At 41.6% G+C, this 22590-nt stretch overlaps 1 protein-coding gene across 4 annotated transcripts in view; it reads left to right on the top strand.

The window, feature by feature from the left end:
- Window positions 1-22590, top strand: part of Cdadc1 (cytidine and dCMP deaminase domain containing 1) — a 38191-nt gene that overhangs the window by 4925 nt on the left and 10676 nt on the right. For all 4 annotated transcript variants that reach the window (XM_055617172.1, XM_055617165.1, XM_055617169.1 and 1 more), the window contains exons 3-8: window positions 1083-1157; window positions 3788-3965; window positions 7391-7960; window positions 12377-12426; window positions 16893-17062; window positions 19792-19981. In XM_055617172.1, coding sequence (XP_055473147.1) covers window positions 1083-1157; window positions 3788-3965; window positions 7391-7960; window positions 12377-12426; window positions 16893-17062; window positions 19792-19981 — 1233 coding nt within the window. The remainder of the gene's footprint in view (window positions 1-1082; window positions 1158-3787; window positions 3966-7390; window positions 7961-12376; window positions 12427-16892; window positions 17063-19791; window positions 19982-22590) is intronic.

Genomic DNA, 22590 nt, shown 5'->3' on the forward strand with positions numbered 1-22590 from the left:
CATTCATTCATTCATTCATTCATTCATTCATTCATTCATTCATTCATTCACTTACTCATTCATTCATTTAATTTTTGTGTGGATGGGTGTTTTGTCTGCATGTATGCTTGTGTACCACATACGTACCTGGAACCCGTAGAGGACAGAAGAGGCCATCAGATCCCCTGAATTGGAGTTACAGATAGTTGTGAGCTGCCATGTAGATACTGGGAATCAAACCTGGGTCTTCTGGAAAAGAAACCAGTGTTCTTAATTAGTGAAGCATCTTTTCAGACCCTAGCATCCATTTTAAAACTTCTATTTTGCTTCAAGTTTAGAGAAGACATCCCTATATTTTTATTACTGCCATAAAATTATCATAAAGTTGATGACTAAAACAAAAATTTTATTACCATACGGTTTCGGAGGTCAGAAATCCAAAACAAGCAGGGCTGATTTTCTCCTGAAGGCTCTAGGAGAAAGTATATTCTTTGCCCTCTTCTAGCTTTGGAGAAGCCTGCATTATTTGGGTTGTAGGCCTTTTCTGATTTCAAAGCCCTTTGATGGCCTGTTCATTCTTCCTCATGTTGTATCTCTCTGACTCCCCTGCTGCCCTCATTTGCTTATGGTGGCTCCTGGGTAACATTGGGCCCACTGGATCATCATTATGTTGTTTTATTTCAAGACAGATGGTGCATATCTTTACACCCATCTGTAAAATTAGCCCCCTTTTAACCATGTAACAGCATAGCTGGAGAGACAGGGTAAAAGAAGTCCCTGCGGACACCATTATTCAGCCTACCATAATCCATATGTAATGCCTTTTTACATAATTCTTTTATCTTCTGGACTTTATTTAGTCTTTCACCACCTTTGGACTTTTCTATTGCTTAGAATTGTTCCAACTCTGTGACTTCAAAATACAGTTTTAAGCTTATAAAGGCCTTCCTTGCTAGCTTAGGTATAGTCTGAGTCTACCCAAGCAAAGTGAGACATTAATACAGAGCTTCATAAAGGCGAAAATGATCCAGAGGGATCCAGCCCTTAAATACACATAGAAATTCATCATATTCATCATTTTCTCTCAATCTGATTCTTATTAGAAAAATGAAGAGGAAAACCGTGGTCCCTTAGGAGATAATGAAGAATTGGCCAGAGTATCTACTGACAAAAAACAGGTGAATTGTTTTGATTTTAAAAAAGATTTACAAGTTCATAATAACAAAGCAAAAGGAATGGGATCAAATTCTGCACAAGACTTCCATGTTCAAAGGAGTTTCTCAGATTTCTCCATAAAGGCCTCTTGTGTATTGACAAGTCTGTCTTTCCTGTTTGAAAACTTCCAGTGGAAGTACTCTGTAATGTTCTTTATTTTAATTTTCGAGTGTAACTGCTAATCAGATGTGTTGAGCAGTACCCCTGCAGGTTCTTTCACATGTGTGTGTCTCGGTTCTTATGGCAAGAATGCAAAGCCTGGTTGCTCTTTATCTGGGTCATTTCTGAAAAGTTGAGGGTTGAGGTAATATCTCCCTTGGGGACAAACAGCAGATTGGTTCATTGTTTGCATTGAAACACTAGGATCCCAACAGTGATGTTTCTCTCCTAATATCATAGCCCACTGTGTTTCCAAACTGCCATGGGGTCCCAGATGCGTTCCTCCCTGTGGGGTGGAGGGTGTGGACCACCACAGACATGCTTCTTACCCTTGAGATGCCCTGGCCCACGAGCCAGGAACTTCATGTCTGAATCACCGGCAGTCAGACCAAAAGACAGATTTCGTCCTCTGTCATTCTGCCTGGGATTTCCTTGTCACCCTTAACTTTAGTTTCCAGAGATGGTTGTTATCATATGCAGAACACAGCATGCATTAATAGTTTGAGAAGAGTTGTTATTTTGATGCCTGTATTTGACAAGTTTCCTGATTAGTGAGTGAAGGAGCCTCTTCACTGTCTGATGTGATTTAGAAATAATTTGCCTCAGAATGCTTAGATGCTTTCAGCATAAGAGAAACACAAGGGAAAATTTTAGCAGATTACCTCAGGAAACACACTAACTGAATGAAGCATATGCAAAAGGTGGTCCTGTTCTATCATGGTTTACTATAAAACTCTGACTAAAATTACATAGAAACTTGCTGAGATGTGTGTGAAGTGAAACAAAGCCAGGGTCCAGAACAGCGGTTCCCAGAAAGTCTGTGTGCTGGGACTGCAGTGAGTACAAGTCTCAGGTGGAGTACAACTTGGGCTTCCTGTTTTGTTTGTTTGTTTGTTTGTTTGTTTGTTTAAATTTGGGGTGAAAAAACTCCATGTCAAACTAGATATTTATGAAAAACTCCATCTTAAACTAGATATTTTGTCCTTATTTGGAAGGGAAATGAACAGTGGGGATTTTCAGGGAGGAGGGGAGTAGATTTTGATTTTTCGAGACAGGGTTTCTCTGTGCAGCCCTGGCTGTCCTGGACTTGCTTTGTAGACCAGGCTGGCCTCGAACTCAGAGTTTTACCTGCCTTTGCCTTTATGTGCTGGGATTAAAGGCATATGCCATTTAGCTATTTTTATGTTGTTTTAAAAGGACTCAAAAAAGTGATAAAGTTGGCCTGAAGATTATTCTAGAAAGAGGTTGATAATGTGCTTGCTGTGTCTTGAGTGTTAGAGACAGCTGTTTGTTTCTGGTTTCTTTCTGTCTGCTGAGAGTGGGAAGTCAGTGTGATTCAGCTGGGTTGCAGCCACTCCACTAGCCAGTTTCAACAGCGCCAGCTCTGGTACCTAGATCCTTGGATAAGGCGCTTTTCCTTGGTTGCTCTCTAAAATGAACAGTTTTGCAAACAAACTTGTTAGAAGGAGAAAATAACATACACTTGGTATTCGAGGGCTGCACAATTCTAGAATACTTGGGGATTAAGAGGGGAAGGGTTACACAGTGCAGATTTGGAATCAAACTCATGATGTTTCAGTTTGAGCCTCCGCCTTAGTATCCATGCTATCTATTCAGCCTAAGAACTGCAAGTTAAGGCCGGGTGGTAGTGATGCATGCCTTTAGTCCCAGCACTCAAGAAGCAGAGGCAGGTGAATCTGTGAGTTTGAGGACAGCCTGGTTTACAGTGTGAGTTCCAGGACAGGCAGGACTACATAGAGAAACACTGTCTTGAAAAACTAAAGAAGGAAGAGAAGGAGGTGGAAGAGGAAGAGGCAGTGGAGGAGGAGGAGGGGGAGGAGGAAGAAGAAGAGGAAGAAGATGATGACGACGATGAGGACCAGAAGCAAGTTAAGGCCATCCTGGTCTATATAATGCAATCTCAACCTTAAAAAAAAAAAAAAATTGTAATTTTAGAATTGAGATTGTGTCTGCTTTTGTTTGCCATTATTATCTGTGGATCCTTCAGAATTATGTTTAAAACCCATATTTTTTTTCCAGTTTTCTTATTTTTCTTTTATAGCTTATTTTTCTTAATACCATTTTGAAGCTTATAATTAAGTAGTCCTAGCCTGTATGGTATAATGAATAAGTCCACTGACTTGGATTTTGACCTTTATCAGGTTAAAGTGAATTGATCTTTCACTAGAACAAAGTAATAATAGTTACATATGTAACTGATTAGTTAATAGAGCCTTAGTTTTGAAAGTTTCTCATCTAAAATCAATATGAAGCTCTTAGGAATTCTTTATGTACCTAAGTAGAAATCCATTTTTATGCAGACTTTTTAGGTAAGAACTAAGCATAGCTTTCATCTCATTAGAAAACCAAATGTTACTCATAAAAGCATGTAAGATGTCATAATTAATAATTTATTATTTTGTGTCTTAATTAGGTGAAGAAAACTGGTCTTGTGGTGGTGAAAAACATGAAAATCATTGGTCTTCACTGTTCTAGTGAAGACTTGCATACTGGGCAAATTGCTCTTATTAAACATGGGTCCAGGCTGAAAAACTGTGATCTTTATTTTTCAAGAAAACCATGTTCTGCTTGTTTGAAAATGATAGTAAATGGTGAGTACAGATAAGGTGTTGCTGGGCATTTAGCTTCTTTTATCTGAGAGAAGATGAGGGAACACATCTCCTAAATACACAGATAATGTGGGAGTGGAAACATCTGTTTGAAGACCATTTAACACGTCATAAGAGGGAGTGTCTGAAAGCAAGAATTCTGGATCAGTCTTGCCCTCTAATCTGCTAAATATCCCTTGGTAAATTACAGGCTGATGCCATTTTACAAAGGAATGCCAAACTTTCAGTGGCTTGAGACTGTGTATCACCCTTTCAGTCACAGGTGCTGCTGAGCAGCAGATTGTTTTGTCCACATGGTTGGTTTATAGGATGAGGCATCGTTCTTTCCCTGCTCTCATCATCCTAAGGCCTCACTTGAGTCCTCTGTGTCCAGAGAATGCATATCTGCTTAAAAATTCTGCTTAAGGATGGTTGGCTGGGCTTTGTAGCTCAGTGTTGGAGTGCTTGCCTAGCGTGGATGAGGCTCTGTTTTTTTTCCAGCACCACAGAAGAAATAAAAAACCATGACTTGGAAGTCACATACATTCTTTCTGTTGGTTTCCATTGTAGGCTCTGGCTGGGCAGCTGTCTTCCTGACCTAGTTTCTTTTCTGTTTCTGTGATAAACACCATGACCAAAAACAGCTTGGAGAGGAAAGGGCTTAATTGGCTTACAAGACCAGATCAAAGTTGATCATGAAGGGAATTCAGGGCAAGAACTTGGTCCAGGGGCTGCTTACTGCCTCGCTCTCCATGACTTGCTCTGCTTGCTTTCTTACACGACCTAGGCCCAGGGATGGCACCATCACAGTGTCCTGGGCCCTCACACACCAATCATAATCAAGAAAATGTCCCACAGAAATAACCTACAGGACAGTCAGATGGAGGCGGTTCTTCAATTTCTTGAGATTCTTTTTTCCCCAAATATGTGTGAGTGTGTATTGAGTTGAAAAGAACTAACTAGCACACTCCCGAAGATTACTAGAAACCTTAGAAGAGTACACAAAATTTTACTATGTAGACACCTAACTGTTCTGATTCTGCTTTGTAGATAGGCAAATATGCAGATGATGGCATCGTTTTAAACAATGTATCTTACACATGGGTACCCGGTAACTGTAGAAGAAAGAAGACAACAAATAGGACTCTCAGCCTTTCTCTCAGGGGTTGCTTGGTATCAGATGAGTGACACAGGCTCGAAGTGATGCAGGAGCTGTTAGTGATCCTGCAGGATGCTGTGTTTTGAAGGCTGCAGCACAAGCTGGATCTTCATAGCTGTACTAGTTACTGTTTGTTTCTGTGATAAACTACCATGACCAAAAGCAACTTATGGACAAGCTTATTTTGGCTTGTGGGACCATTGATGGTGAGGGAAGCATAGCAGCAGGCAGGCATAGTGGCAGGTAGCTAAGAACTGGAAGTGCAGTAATTCTGCCTAAGCCCACCTCGGTGAGTTAGTTCCTCCAGCAAGACTGTACCTTGTAAATATTCCATAGCCTCCCAAAACGGTGCCACCAGCCAGGCTAAGGGCTCACATATGTGAGCTGAAAGGAATCATGTCCCGTTAAAACCACCACAGTGGGTTGGCTGTAGAGCAGGGGTCCTCATGGAGGCATGCAGCAAGCTTCAGCATTTGGTTCGGAAAGGTCATCTTGCAGACTGGTGTTAGATGGAGTGTGTCAATCTGCCGCAGCTTATGTGGAGAGCTTGGGAAGACTGGTAGCCCTTGGTTTTGTCTTATGGAACAAAACGCGTAAGAAACAAGAAAAGTCAGCTGTTCCATTAGCCCTTGGCTGAGCACATGTCATCTTAGTGGTCTGCTTGTATGAGAGCCGGTTATAAAGTAATTCCTACAAATCACAGTGGGACAGTTGCCTTAAGGACCATGTAAGGGATTGAGTTTGGAGTGAACTGGCCTGCTTTCCTCATGTGTCCTAGTTCGGTGTTCTATTGCTTATGAGCCCTTCCTGTTCTTGTAGGGAACCCAAGGCGAGTTCCAGCCCCCAAGTTAGGCGGCTCACACCTGCCTGTAACTCCAGCTCCAGGAAATCTAGCACCCTCTTCTGACCTCTGTGGGCACTAGAACTGACATGTACAAACAAAATAAAATGTTTATTGCACATAAGTAAATAAGACAAAAATTTTAATCTTGTTGAGATGAGATTACACAGGATACTAGCAGAAATTTTTCTGTTGTAAAATATCCATACTTAACAATATAGCAATTTCATTCAACCTTATAAGAAAATTAAAATACTTTTTCATGTTTGTTATCCAGTTCTCTTTCTTTTACAAGTTGTCTATTCATATTTTTTCTCCCTTAAGGTTTTATTTTTATTATCAGTATGTATTCTTATTAAAGAGATAATTGTGTTTCTATGCAGTAAAGACTACTTACCTTTCTGCTGTCAAGCTGAATGAAAGTATTCCTCAAGTTTGTTTTCTCTTCAGTTCATAGGCTTTTACAAGATTGGTGTTACCCCTTTCATCATTTTATGTTCACTTGTGAATATTTTTCTTTAAAAAATTCTTTGTAGTTAACAAGAGCAGTGTGTATAAAAATACCATGATGAAACTCGTTACTTTGTATGCTAATTTAAAAGTAGTTAACAAAAACAAGGTTAGAGAAAATAAAAGCAACACTTTTTAAAACAGAGACTTCTTGGTGGGACTCTTTGATGACTGTGAGGTGCTCCATCACGTGTTTCCTATCTTGGTCCTCTGGATGAGGACTCACATTATTTATTTCCTATTGTGGTAGCTTAGAGTTGTTTTTAGTTCAAAGATGCTGCACTAAAGCACAGACATTTTTCTCTCTGTAGAAGGTGGCTTTTGAGAAGAACTCTGAATCTGGGGCAGGAACATTTTTAGTGCATAAATGACTTATTTATAATTATTTAGAATAAAGACTCTAGGCCTTACTAGTATTAGCTGTAACATTTCCAGAGGCAACCGTGGCAACATGGAAAACCTTGTGTATCATGCTCATGCTGAGCTTTCAGTCACACTTAGCAAATCTGGGAGTTCTACAATGCCACTCAGGCTTTGTGAAGGGTTGGTGAGCATTCTCCTGAAAGGGCCAGCTAGTAAATATTTCAGGTTTTGTAGGCAGCGTTGTGGTAGTCAGCTTTGCCATTCCAGACCACTCAGGGCATATGTAAATGAATGGCTGTGTCTTTGAATAAATATGTCTGAAATTTTAATTTCTCATCTCATATAGAATATTCTCCTGTAAAGCCTATATTTAATCTATCAGCTGAAAAAGACTATTTGTGGGCTCATTTTGGCCTGTGGGTATTTGTTAGCTAACCCTCACAGTGACGGTGTAGATAGATGTCTGTTTCAGGGTCAATGATAGACTGGATTTAGATAGAAAACCTCTCATTTAGCCAATAGCAAACCATGACCTTTTATATTTTTATATTTTAGCTGGAGTTAACCGAATTTCTTACTGGCCTGCTGACCCAGAAATAAGTTTGCTCACCGGGGCTTCTACTTCTGAAGATGCAAAGCTCGATGCCAAAGCAGCTGAAAGATTAAAGTCCAACAGCCGAGCTCACGTGTGCGTCTTACTGCAGCCGCTGGTGTGTTATATGGTGCAGTTTGTAGAGGAAACCTCTTACAAATGTGACTTTATTCAAAAAACTGCAAAAGCACTGCCGGGTGCTGACACTGATTTTTATTCTGAATGTAAACAAGAAAGAATAAAAGAATATGAAATGTTATTTTTGGTTTCAAATGAAGAAATGCATAAGCAGATACTGATGACTATAGGTCTGGAGAACCTGTGTGAAAACCCCTATTTTAGCAATCTAAGGCAAAACATGAAAGACCTGATCCTACTTTTGGCCACAGTAGCTTCCAGTGTGCCCAACTTGAAACACTTCGGATTCTACTGTAGCAACCCAGAACAGATAAATGAAAGTCACAATCAGAGTTTGCCACAGGAAGTTGCAAGGCACTGCATGGTGCAGGCCAGGTTATTGGCTTATCGAACTGGTGAGTTCAATGCTTAGTTCATAAATGGGGCTGAATGGCTGGGTTTAAGTGACACTGGAGTAAGGTTGCTTCATGTCGGTGACAGGGTTCCTTGACCCCTTAATACTAAAGTACTGCTGTTCCAACAATGTAAAGAAGCTAGCAGAACCCTATGTATTCTGTCTTCTTATACTCAGCACTACATTAAAACCGGGACCAGGAGACTAAGCCCCTTCTGCTTCTTGCATGTATGATTCCAGGATTCACTAAGTCCCAAAGTAAAGATGATACAAAAAGAAAACCAAAATCTTTTATTTTTATGTATGCCACAGTTTTTTTGTAGGATTTTAATTTTAACGTACACTAGTGTTTTGTCTGTATGTATGTTTGTGTATCACTTTGTGCCTGGTGCCCTCAGAGCCCAGACAAGGGTGTTGGATCCCACGGAACTGGAGTCATAGACAGTTGTGAGCCATCATGTTGGTCCTGGAACTCAAACTCAGTCCCTCTGTAAAAGCAACAGGTGCTCTTAACTGCTGAGCAATCTCGCCAGCCCTTGTATTCTATTTTTAATAAAAACTTAGCATTCTGAGGATTTAAAACTACAAATTTAGAAGGAAAGAATCAAGGTAAAAATAGGGCCTTTGGGTTGTGTTTCTGTCAGCAAGTTAAACAGTCAGTCTTACTCTGCTGTACACATTTGTAAAAGGAAAATGTTACTTAGTTATGTTCTCTATTTTGGAAAAATGTATCATCTGAACATTATTTTCATATCTTACCTAATATAATGTTTTCCAGTGTAGAATTACCAACTTTTAAAATTCAACTTTGAAATAAGTTGGGAAAGTCCAGATAGGAGAAATGGCAAAGTTAAGACTTATTTGGAACACATAATAGGAGGGAGTCATTTATTTATTTATTTGTTTGTTTGGTTTGTTTGTTTGTTAGATAGGGTCCTTTGCAGTTCAAGCTCCCTGTGTAGCTGAGGATGACCTTGAACTTATGATCCTCCTACCTCCACCTCCAGTGTTCAAATTACAAGCATGTACCTCCTGGACCTGCTTTATGTTGTGTTGAAGAGGAAAGAAACCTAGGGCCTCATGCAGGCTAGGCAAGCACTCCACCACTGAGCTACTTCCCTTGCCCAGACAATTTCAATTATCCCAAGAAAGAAGAGAAGGGCGCTCAGAAAGGCCTGAACAGATGGCACTGGTCTTTTAAAGACCTCAGGTCGAGTACACCGAATGGATGGTCTCAACCAACAAGTACAGAATCTCAATGGAAACCTTAAAAGGTACAGATGTTCAAACCCACCGGGATCTAGTCAACCGGCTACAGCCTAGGCCTTTAGAAGTTCTGCAAGGTGTTCTGATGCTCAGCAGAGTTGAGAATCATTTAAAGTCTTTGTGTTGTAGAGTTTATATACTCTACTGTAAATTACCATTGTAATATACATATGTCTACTCACTATTCAGTTTTATACATAAATCCATGCAGGTACACTTGATATAAAAGGTTTTTCAAGGAAACATTTTTGACAGTGGGTCTTTTTGCAGGGGAAGGTTCTGGAACTCAGCTCCTAGTTAAGGTGCAACTTGACTGTTCTGCCCATGTGAGCTCTACCAGGGGAGAATCACTGGCATAATTACCATCTTCCCTAAGAACTAAAGAGTGTTTATGACATGGGCGAATCTTTCCATTCCAAAATCAATGCTCCAGGGGCTGGGTGGGTGGCTCAGCAGGCAAAGTGCTCTGTGCAAGCATGGGAACCTGAGTTTGGTCCCGAGCACACCCCACAGGTTGTGGCTGCAAGTGCTTATCCCGGGGCTGCCCCGGAAACATGATAGTGTAGGTTCGCTGGCCAGCTAGTTCAGCCAATCAGTAAGCTCCAGTAAGAGACCAAGGCTCCAAAAGTCCGGTGAAAGTGTTAGAGCACAAACATACCCAACATCATCGGCATCTGGCTTCCACAGACACACGTCTCATATATACCCATACACACATGGGCACATACACACGTAGTTCATAGTCATTCATGCCCTTGGGGCAAGTGTAAAGACGTTTGGGCATGTTAAACAAATAAGATGTGTATGTGCTGCTCTGGCAGGCACTCCCCACAGTGCTCGGTAGACATGCTGTTGAGGACAGAAGTAGACAGGAATAACCCCCAAACTTGTGATTTGCTGAGTCAGATGTTAGTGTGTCAGAGCACCAGAAGTGCAGGTCCCTGGCCCTGGCCTCCTTTCTCTGGTTGATCAGCCTTCTTATCAGGCACCCAGCAATTTTGATCAAGTGTTCAGTGGAGCACACTTAGGTCCACACCAGTGTCAGCAGAGAGCTATAACAAAAGTTGACATGTGTAGGTGCCCGCTCGCTAGCTCAGACAGTAAAGGGCCTTTGCCAAGCCTGCCAGCCTAAGTTACAGACCAAGCCCGGCGTGTTGGGAAAGAAGAGAACTGCTGCATGTCTTCTTGACTCCTCCAAGTGCACAGTGACACGCAGATAAACACAATGTACATGCATGCACACAAATATTTTAAAAATTAAAGAAAAAAATAGATGTGCCTGTAGATATGAACTTTAAAGAATTCTCTGACTTCAGCTGTCAACAAGCCTTAGGCATCTGTTTGGTTATAAACTAGCCTCTCCTTCAAAGCTGTGCAGAAAAAAAAAAAAATAACCAGATTACAGAGAACAGTTTCATAAGAATTACAGGTAAAGTACACGCCTTTAATCCTACCACTCACAGAAGCTGAGGTAGGAAGACTGCAAGTTCAAGGCCATCCTTGGTTATCTATCAAGATCCTGTCTCAAAAACAAGACAAAACTGAAAAACAAAATTCAAGAAAAGTAGTGAGCTCATACAACTAGCCTTTGCCAACCACAGAAGTGCTGCCTAAGGGAAAAATTTTGTTTCCTTCTTGACAAGGTCCAGTCTACCCCAGACTAATGGTAGCTCCAAGACCAGAATTCTAACACAAGAAAGGTGTTGGTGCATGAGAAATATTTGTTTTAATTTATGTGTACATTAAGTCCAGCATTGCCTAGGTTTTTATTTTGATGGTGATTATAATATTATAATTTCCACCACTGCTGTAAAAATGAGCATAAGGCATTCATGTATATTACTTTCCTACAAAGATCTAGGAAGGAAGGAAGTGTTGCTACCAAATCTCTTCCCCCAACACTAGAGAAGACATTACCATGTAGCCCTCAGTGTCATAGTCACCTTCTCTGAGCTCAGCTTCCTCATCCCTGTCATACCCCATTTAGCTGCTAGCTGCTTGAGGATGGGACTTTCATTCTGTCCATGGCCCAACAGCCAGCCTTTCACCACACTTGGTACACAGACAACACTCAAAAAATAGAAATCACTTTTAGGAAATTCTCACTATCAGATAGATGGAGAAAAGGCAACGAGGTTGGATTAAAAGAACTAATAATAATTGCATATCTAGAAATGGAAATTTTAGTTATCAGTAGGTAAAAATGAGATCATGTATAAAAACATACTTGCACAGAAAAATACATGTTTTGTACTATAATTTTGAAAACCTGAATATGCTTGAATTGTAAATAAGAAATTTTATTGCATAACTATAGTTTTAAAGTCAACTTTAAGGCACCCTGGTTTTTAATACAATAGTGTCAGGGCTTTTCTCTGTATTGTCAATAATGGAAAAGTAGATGTTTGAATGCGCTTTCATGGGAGAGCTTCAGCTTGAAGGAAGGTATAAGGGAAGACAGTTGTACTCAGCCCTCAGCAGTGTGAATGGCCCTGGCACAGATAATTTTGATTTCTCTGTAAATGTACCTACTTTTTTCCCTTGCTCTGATTTTTGATAAATACTATGGTTTTCTAATTCATTCAGTTTTGTCTTAGAAATTTCAAACTCCCTCTAATGTAGGAAAAAAAAAATAACAAGAACTTAAATAGAATTTTCACTTGAACTCCTTTTTAAAAACATTTTCTATAAAGTCAATTTTCCATGACTGGAGTGTAAAAAAATGTTATAAAAAGATAAACTTGATTTTAGCAAATGGTTAGCCCACAAAATTCTTCTTTCAGGAACTTCTTTTTTCATTCAACTCATCGTCTGTTAGAAGTGGCCATTTAGATCCTGACCTGTTAGGGGAAAGTGAGTGAGGCTGGGCTGTTAGTTACAGCTCGAGTTGAGTGTGTCACTGCCACTTGAGAAGCTGTCACAGGGATGCCATGTGTGAGGGTGGTCAGTGGTCCTGTCTGGTTATTTGGTACCTCATTTCTGTATTCTACACCTGAAAGGGTTTATCCTGAGAGTTTTGTGTGGTTGGGACAAGATATTGTTGCTGCATTTATGATGTATGTTACAATAAGTATGTTTTGTGATTTGGGAAGTGTGGACTCATGAAGCTGACAGCATTGACTTTTACTGAAATAAACATCCTGTCTTTCAGAGGATCATAAAACAGGAGTTGGAGCTGTCATCTGGGCAGAAGGGAAATCTGTAAGTATGAAAAGCATTATTTAAATATTGAACCTGGATTTTGTTCAATCAGTCTTTGAGGTACTGCAGTTTGATATTTGAGACAGGGCTTTGTTGCCCAGACTTCCTTCAAACTCCTGAGCTCAATCCATCATTCCCTCCATCATCTGCATGGTAACAACTATAGCTCTTGCTGTTTAACCTGTGAGCTATTTTACTGTACTTGCTGGCTGAGATTAATGCTTTTGTATTAATGCCTTATATTAAGTTGTATAAATCTCTGTCCCTCCATCAGAAAATATTAAGGTTCATCCAGTTAGCAAACATTCATTGAATACCTTCTGTGCATTGGTTGGACACTGCCGCCATGCGCACTGGACAGTTTAAATTCTTTCCATTACGTTTTCTTAAAAAGAGGAAGGGGTTTATTTCAGCTTCACGTTCAGGTCACACTCTATCATTGAGGGAAGTCAGGGCAGGCCTCAAAACGGGGCTGAAGTAGAAACCATGAAGGAATGGTGCTTACTCCTACCTTTCTGTCTCATGCTCATCTAGTTTTCCAGTATCACCCACCTAAGAATGCACTGTCCATAGGGGGCCTTCTCCATCAATTAGCAGCCAAGAAAAGGTGCCACACACAAGCCCATAGAGCAGTTTGATAGAGGTGGGTCTTCAGCTGAGGTTCATTCTAGATGACTCAAGTTGATTGTAGAAACTAACAGTGCGCTAGGCTTCTCTTTAACAACACTCTTTACAATCACTTATGCTTTGTCATCTGCACTCTCTTTATCTAAAACTTTAAACTTACTCACTTTCCAAAGCTTCATATCTCTTTTATCCTTTGCTCATCCTTACTGGATGAGCAGTAAGTACTGAGCAGTAACTATTACACAGCTTGAATGCTGTCCTATCTTGAAATAACCTCTATCAAACAAATTATGTATCATGTCTTTGACTTCAACATCAACCAGGTTCTCAGGATATGGGAAGAATGTAGCCAGACTGTTTTTCTACATCACATTAATAGCACATAGCTCAGCTCCAGAAAGACTCCTTGATTCACATGAAGTCTTATGAGCCAGGCTTTCACTCCCTAGGTTTTTCATAGTACTTTTGTCTTCCACGGTCTCACCAGAACAGCCTATTAAGCTCTACTTACAGTATCCAAGGAGTTTTCTGAGCTAAGTTATAAACTTTCCCACAGCAACCCAACTTTAAAGGCCTAAGGACCATACAGTTGGGTCTGTTACACCAATGGACCTAATTCTTAGTCCCAGTTCTCTGAATTACAGTTTCCTTTAGGAGGGGCATGTATGTCACAGAACACATGTGGATATCAGAAAACAACTTTTGATAGTCGTTTCTGTCCTTCCACCACATGGATCTCAGGGACAGCAGCAGGTGCTTAGCTGGCTGAGCTGTCTCACCAGCCCAAAGATGGGGATTTAGATACCACAGTTCCTGTGTTCATGGTCTCATAGAGTTGAAAAGACATCAACATGTAAGTGTACATATGACTGATATTGCAGGCACCTGTGCTCTGCCTGAAGCAATAAAAGAGATACTTATATAATTTTGGAATGCTGTTAGTCTTGAAGAGTGAGTGAGAGGTCATCAGAGGAAGTCAGGTGGATCAGGAGGAAAACATGCAGAGGCAGGCATGGGAGAGACATGATGGTAAAATAGATGTGACTTGGCATGCTGGGTGCCAGAATCATGTAATGTGAGCAGAGCATGACACTGGACCATGAGAAGCACTGTGGATCTGTGAAGAATGTGGACTTTAGTCTTTAGGAGTGTGCCTGCTCCGTTACTACTAACCAGTGGAAATAAAAGCCATCCACATATGTAACTTTACCTTTCTAGGAGCTGCGTTTAAAAAGTTAAATAGGTAAATGATGAAGAAAAGAATTGGAATCAACCTAAGTGTCCATCTGCTAATTAGCAGATAAACAAATGCACACAAGCATAATGCTGTTCATCCATGAGTCCTGTCATCTGCAGCAGTGTGGATGGACCCAGTGATCATTATGTTAAGTGAAATAGGCAGGCACAGTAAAGCAGCTCCATCTCACTCCTGCCTGGTGTAAATGGCTAGAACCAGAGACAGGGAAGAGGAATGTGTGTGGGGTGGGGGGGCATGCATGAGATGGACTGTGAGGACTAAGTTACTATTGGACAGGAGTAAGACAGGAGTAAGGAGTGCCAAGCTCTGCTGCGCTTGTACACAGTTCATTGGCTAGAGGATAATCAAGAAGGAATGAGCGTGAGTGTTGTCACCATCAACAGTAGTCATCAATAGGTAAGTTTAATCTGACTTTAGCATCGCATCTACCCAGACAGGAATCAGTTAAAAATAAGCAAAATTAATATATGTATCTAGTCAAAATATCAAAACATTTCTACATATAAACAGCATAAAATGATTAGTAAAATAGTCCACATTTTTATATCAAACTTCTGTGTATATTTTATACTTGCAACATCTAGTTTAGACTAACCATGTATGCCTGCTGGCTATTGTGTGGGACAGTACAGTCCAAGAATATTCTAAATGAGATAAAATTATTTGCATTAGGAAAAGAAGTTAGACAAGGAAACAGTGATTAGGTGAACGAAAGGGATGATGAGAACTCAAGAGTTACAGATTAGGAGGAAGGAGAATTAAGAAGCGTTTAATAACCGCACTACTATAAGCCTACATTCTCCTTCAGCCAAGTCACGTGACTCTGCCTCTGCTTCAGTTTCACAGGCTCCCCAGTCCAGTCTAGCCAGCATACCGCTCACTGTCTTCCCCGCAGCTCTTTCAGCAGTGGCCACACCTCACTCTGGGTATCTAGCATGCAGTAGTCATCTTGTGATGCGGAATTCACCTTCAAAATCCCGTTTCCTCTCCACCCTACCTGGTAACTCCTGCTAGAATAGGCTCTCCAACAAAAGTTCTCATGGAATTTGGTATGATTCCTACATGACACATACCCCAGTTAAGGTTGTGGCCAATCCCCAGCTGCTCCAGCTGAGGCTCACGCAGGTTGCAGCTGTGTCATGAGCACTGCCCCCCACCCCCACCCCGTGGCTGTTGGTTAAGTGGATGCCCAGCAAGCCTTTCGGCATAGCATCAGGTTCTACACTGCCTTGTGGAGAACTCTATCCATTTACGTCGAGAATAGAAAGGCTGCATAGGAGAGACATGCAGAAAGACGAGGTCGGTTGCAATTCAGCTGTGTTATGTACATTGTGACCCGGAACACTTAACCATTTTGACCTTGGTTTTCTTACAGGTGAAACAGGGACAATGATTACTCTCCTGGTAGTTTCAGGGTTAGGCAAATGAGGCAGTGCTGGGAAGACTGCTCTGTTTTAGAGCAAAGGTCTGCATTTTGGGCCCATGTTTGACCTCTCATGAGCACTCGCATACATTTATGCATGAACACAAAAGTATTCAAAAAGAAATGAGATCCATGTGATGTTTGACGTTTGCTGAGTAATGATGGGACGCTGACGTGGGAGCTTCCAGCTTTCGTTGGTTCAGATAACAGTGGTTCTCGTTAAGCCTTCTAGTGATGTATCTGTTGTCGTTACCACTTGCACACTTAGGATAGGTTGATGTGCATATTGAGAACTATAGATGTCTGTCATGTATTGAGATCTATAGCATATTCTAAATTACTATAGACACTGTCAGTGATCAGTTGTCATCCCAGTAGTTGATAAAGCATTGATGTGAACACTATTATATCCTTGACCAAGAGAAATGAGAAAGAGGCAACCACATGAGTTCTGTGATCGTATGTACACAGAAGAGATACTCAGAAACATGGAAGGTTAAAGGAAAGTACATTTTTTTTTATTTTCTAACTAACTCACACAGCAGCTTTTTAGCCCAACAACAGAAATTGTTCAAAATATTTTTAAATTTTTTGACTTATTAGCCAGTAGTGCAATACAGAGTGCAAGGACATCTCGGTCACTTACAAATGTCTCTGTGTGCATAGCAGTCTGATGTGAGCTGTGGCAGGGGAGGTTGTAAACAAAGTGTAAAACGTGGCTTTTGATTCCTACAATTTATTATTTGCTTAGAGAGAACTGTCTGGAGCAAGTAAAATGATTTATAAGTTAAAGACAATGGTATTAACTGCTAACATCAAAGAAACCCTGAGGTCCTATCTGAGGAAGATGTCCATAAAATGATCAGATACTCTATTTGTATTAAATTGTTTTGTTTGTTTACTTGTGGTAGGGAGTGTATCTCTGTCAAGATGCACAACTATTTTCTCTTACCATGTTGATTCCAGGATGGAACTCAGCTCACCAGGCTTGGTGGCACATGCCTTTGCCAGCGCAGCCATTTCTCCAGTTCACACCTTGTATTTCTCGATGGTTCCATTTGTTATAGAAGTGGAGTGAGTCTTCTTTACATGAAGTATGAGGGCAAAGTGCCTCTCAGAATGCTGAAACTCACACGGTGCTTCTAATGACACTTGCAGAGAAGCTGTGATGGAACTGGAGCGATGTACTTCGTAGGATGTGGTTACAATGCCTTCCCCGTCGGCTCTGAGTATGCCGACTTCCCGCACATGGACGACAAGCATAAGGACAGAGAAATACGGAAATTTAGATACATCATACATGCTGAACAGAATGCTTTGACATTTAGGTAGGAGATATTTTTAGCCTTCTTTCCTTGAAAATATAGTAGAATTAGTTGAAACTATTTTCCTTTTGTTGTTGTTATTTTTTTCCTTTAAAAACCCTAAGAGATATTTTCAGAAATAGAATTTTGATAAAGCTTGGTCCTGCTCCGGGACTAGAGGCTGTGTATGGTCACAGATTGCCTAGCTCTTTCCATTTCTTCAGAAATTCTTTCTTCTTACTCTATGTGGTATGAAAATACTGGAAGTTTGTCCTAAGAGACTTGCCCAGGTATGTCCATATTTGGATGTTAGAATGTTTTCTAAGTTTAGAGCACATCTGTTATATATATGAAATACTGTCTTGTTTAGGGTTTCTATTGCTGTGATGAAACTTCATGACCAAAAAACAAGTTGAGAAGGACGGGGTTTATTTGGCTTACACTTCCACATTGTAAGTGACTTCCACACTTCACTGATTCATGCAGAGGCCATGGAGGGGTGCTACTTACTGACTTGTTCCCCATGGCTTACTCAGCCAGGTTTCTTATAGAATCCAGGACCACCAGCCCAGGGTTGGCCCCCCCCACAATAGGCTGGGTCCTCCCCAGTCAGTCACTAATTCAAAAGAAAATGCCCTAGAGGCCTGCCTGCATTTTCTCAAGTAAGCCCCCTCCTCTCCAGTGGCGCTAGCCTATGTTGAATTGACATAAAAGCAGCCAGCACAAATACAGACTGTATGCTGAACTAAAGTGTTTTAAAGAGCCTCTGTTTGAGAGGACCAGGGCAGGATGTCGGCTTAGGATAGTGTCTTTTATATACAACAGGGAAGTTGCACCCAGGAAGTCCCAACAATATTGCTGCCTAAGTGAGGCCTGAACAGTTATGCCACCAACTGACATGTCAGTTTGGATGGGGAAATTCTCACACAGCTTCACCCCTAGAAGAGCAGCAGCAATTGATAGTCGCTGAGACACGATCAGTCTTGTCCAGTGAGGGGCCCTGACGGGCTAGCCAGTCCTCAGAGCTCAGCACCAAACACACGTAAGCGACACTGACTGGTCTCGGCAGGTGTTTAGAGACACATGCACACACCCATATAGTCAAAGAATAAGAGATTTGAGGAATGGGAGGAATTGGAAAGAGGAGGGGAGGAGAATGCGGTAACTGCAGAGCTCATACATGAGATTCTCAAAAGAAAGTTTACAGAGTGCTGTCAGAGATTACAGCTAGAACTCCCTCCTTCTGAGGTCAGCTTGGTTTAGTTTGCTAAACTCCTCCTCAGCACCTGCCCTTAAGGGGTGGAGAGAGTACTAAAGCCTGCATAGAACCTGGCTCCTTTCTCAGGGTGCTCCAGTGCAGGGCATGTTGTATTAGTTATTTTTCTTGTTGTCTGACAAGAAGCATCTTTATAGAAAAGGTTTATTGTGGGCCACAGCTTGAAGGGGCACAGTGGATTGCTGTGGGAAGGCATGGCGGCAGGAGCTCAGGCAGTGTGTGTAGCCAGGAAGCAGAGTAGGCAGAAAGAGGTGGGGCTTGGCTATAAAACCTCAAGGCCCAGTGCCAGTGACCAGCTTTCTCCAGTGTGAAACTTTGGAAAAGTTCTACAACTTTATGAAGACATGAAACTCACACCATATGTGCGAATAGGTTCCATCCTCCTAACATGAGGGGTTCTGTGGATGAGGCAGAAAGTTGTGGCATCCAGCTGCTGTGGACAAGAGGGTACTAGCTGGAAAAGCTCTCTGAGCTGAGCTGGAGAGGATTGCTGGGGTCATGGCTTTGAGGGGAAAACTGTCCTTGCTTCTGACATGCGCTGCCTTCAAGAAGAGGAGCTTAGAGATGTTCATAGACTAGAATGTAGCTATGAGACGAGTGCGGTGGCAGGGGGTGTTGGGATTTGGGTAATGGTGAGCCTTGAGGGAGCTTCGTGGGAGGCAGTTGTGGGGTAGAGGCGGTGTGGTGTTGATAGAGCCACACTGCACAGACTCCTTAGGTAGCAGGTAGCATGTCTGCATAGGGCTCCTGCATCAGCTTCTGCTGCTCTCGGCTTGAGCAGCAGCAAAACTCAGCTAGCAAGATAGAAACAGAAGGTGCATAATGGAGGACAGCTGGCCGAGGACAGTTAGCACGCAGGACCTGGAGGTCCACACAGTCCCTGCCGCCACGCTCAAGAGGAGAGCTACCGCAGTGCACACCAAGCACACTCTCGGCTCCTCCCATCTGCCTAAGTGCAGGTTTACTTGCTATGTTCTGTACAAAGGTTTGAAAACGTCATTGCCCACTTCTTAAAAAAAGTTATGACTGAGGAAGGTTAAGAGAACTGTAGCTCAGAACTGGGCATTAGTATTTATTCATTAAGAAAGCATCTAACAATGAATGGCCAAGTTAGAGCTCAGGCTCTTGGCTGCCATATCCCTGTGGAACGGAACCCTGTTCTCCAGTATCACAGGGAAGTGCGCATGCAGAAATGGCCCCCCGTGTGCATCGTCCACCTCTCCCTCCTCCCTCCTCTGTCCTCAGCCACTTCTTAGCATAATGTCAAAAATACCAGTGCAGACAATGAATTTTAGTTATGATGGTCCTATTTTTGCCTATTTTAAACATGTGCTAATTTAGCAAGATATGACTGAGTCATTATTTGTAATACCGCAAATTTGTTTTGCAAAACCTCAACTTTAAAGTTTGAGGATTTCTCTAAAAATGAACTTGCTCTTTCATAACATCTTTTGTAATGTTTTATGACTTTGTATAGGTGTCAAGATATAAAGCCAGAAGAGCGCAGCATGATTTTTGTGACAAAATGCCCTTGTGATGAATGTGTGCCTTTAATTAAAGGTGCAGGCATAAAGCAGATCTATGCTGGGGATGTAGACATTGGAAAAAAGAAAGCAGACATCTCTTACATGAAGTTTGGGGAGCTTGAAGGTGTTCGCAAATTTACAGTAAGTACATGCCCTTTTCCCAAGGTGTACTTCCTGCTTGGTAACCTGTGGAACACTGTCAACTAGTGATTTTTATTGTTTTTCGGAATATGAGTGAGTTATCACACTGAGTTTATTTTTATGTGTACAAGTTTAAACTGTAAATGTTCAGCCAGGGATCTCTGCCCTGCACATGCATTTACAACTTGAGAGTTGTGTATTGGCTTTTGAAGTCTTAATGCGCTCGGGAGGCTCACCATCTGTCCGGCTTGAAACGGTGGATGGAGGTACAGCCAATTTTACTAGTCATGCCGCACGAACTCACCGCACACACATTCTCATGGGAGAAATAAGAGAAAAGGCACTGTCTCATGCTTAGTGTTTTCCTAAAGGGCTAGAGGAGGTTTATGGAAACACAGAATTGTTAACATACTTCTTTCTACTTAGGCTTAAAAAAGGATTTTACTCTGGAATATTCCCAGGCACACAGATAAGTTGTAAGAATTCTACAAAATTTTTCCCAGAGGTTGCTGGCATAGAGATCATCCTCTGATTCCTGATAGAGCACAGAGTTAAGAAGGAAGGTGAGACTTTGCTGCATCAAATGTGCGATTCCACCGGGCTCCTGTTTATCCCGGTAATGCTGTGGAGAGCCATCTTGTCCAGGGTCGCAGATTCCTTTTTGTGTCATCCAGTGCCCTAATCCTGGCACCCAATGCCTCATTAATAGACTAGATTTTTAGTGAGTATGAAAGTGTATAAAGAACTGTATAGAAATTTCAGCCTTATGTTCCTGTTTTGTAGAGTCTGAGCATGGGGGAATCAAAGCATACATGTACTGTATACATATGTATGTTATCAGAGCAAACTGTGCTCAGTATAGAAGATTAGGAACACTCCAAAAGTATGTATCATTCTATAACTTATACCACCGGTCAACATGTTACTATATTTTCTGTGTTGTTAAGAGTTCCTAAAAATTATTTTAATAGTCAACCTGAACACCCAGCTTATATAATTATTTCCTTTGTTGGATAACTACATTGTTTCCATTTCTATAGTTATAAAAAGCCTTTCAATAATTATTTTGAAATGAAAGTTTAGAGTTACTGCTTTTTAATGTTTTGCTCAACTTAATAGATTATGGTATTTTGGTTTATTTCATATATGCCTTTATTGAAAATTATTTATTTAAATCTGATCCACCCTCTATAAATTCATCCTCAGGTGTGTGTGTTTGTGTGTGTGTGTGTGTGTGTATCATACACTTGTGTGAGCTCACCAATGAATGCCCATATAGACTGAGGTCTCTCTCTCTCTTACTCTCCATCCTGGGGTGCTTACTGAATCTGGAGCTCGCCATTTCACCCAGACTGCCTGGCAAGAGAGCCCAGGCTCCGCATGTTTCTTACAGGTGGCACTCATCACTGTGCCTGGCATTTCTGTGGGTGCAGGGTTGCTGAACTCAGGCCCTCATGCTTATATAACCAGAACATTACCCACAGAGCCATCTTCTCACGCTCTGTCTCTTTCTTGGGGCTAACCTGAGCCATCCTATTTCTATGTGACCAAAGTTGGGGCCACATTTTTATTCTTTAGTGCTCAGACCTTCTTTAGCTAGTATAAAACTTAGTAGACAGGATGGGGAGGTAGATCAGTGGGGAAGAGTGCTTGCTGTGCAAACATATGGACCTAAGTTTGGATCTCTGGAATTAATGTAAAAAACAGGCATTATTGTGTGTGCCCATAACCACAGACCTGGGACAAGGAAGAGATGAAGGCAGGAGGATTGCTAAGAATTGCTGGCTACAAGCCTGGCTGAAAAATGGAGAGCTGCAGGGTCAGTAAGAGACTCTGTCTCAAGGGAATGAAGTAGAGAGCAGCAGAAGAGAGGCTTGTCATCACTGGCCAATAAATGGGCACACACACATGCACACCTGAATAACACGCACACACACACACACACACACACACACACACACACACACTACCACCACCAACAACAACAACACCACCACCAACAACAACATCATCACAGACATCTGCTCTGTCATAAAGATTTCTGCAGCAACCATGGCACCTTCATGGAGCTCAGTAAAAAAGCCAAGATGATCACTGTGGTCCTGGGCACCTAGAAGTCTCCCCAAGACCAAGTCAAAAAGGCCATGAAGGTGGCCATTAATGCAGGCTATGTCCACATTAACTGAATATGCTTATTATAACAAAAATAAAGAAGGAGAAGCCATCCAAAGAGAAGGTTGTGGAGGGAAAGGAGCTCTTAGTTGTCAGCAGGCTGTGCTCCACCTGCTTTCAGAGAGAACTGCTGAAGACCCTTCGCATCTGAAACTGGGCTGTTTGCACTTCTGTCTGACTCACAGGGACTTCAGCCTACAAAGGAAGTATTTCCCCCAAATGATAGAGTCAGTGTTCTCACCAGAAAGATAACTTCTTGGATGTGTGTGAGGCCAGGAAAGAACTGGCGAATTGAGACTTAGTGAAAGCCCCAGGTGTCTCCAAGTTCAACCACTTCCAGATTGAAAGGTTCCTGGATAAACCTAGACTGAAACATAAAACAAGGGCCACCCAGGCTGACTGCCACCCAGGCTGACTGCCACCCAGGCTGACTGCCA

This window comes from Psammomys obesus, unplaced genomic scaffold, assembly GCF_907164565.1.
Source record: "Psammomys obesus unplaced genomic scaffold, mPsaObe1.curated_primary_1811, whole genome shotgun sequence".
NCBI lineage: Eukaryota > Metazoa > Chordata > Mammalia > Rodentia > Muridae > Psammomys > Psammomys obesus.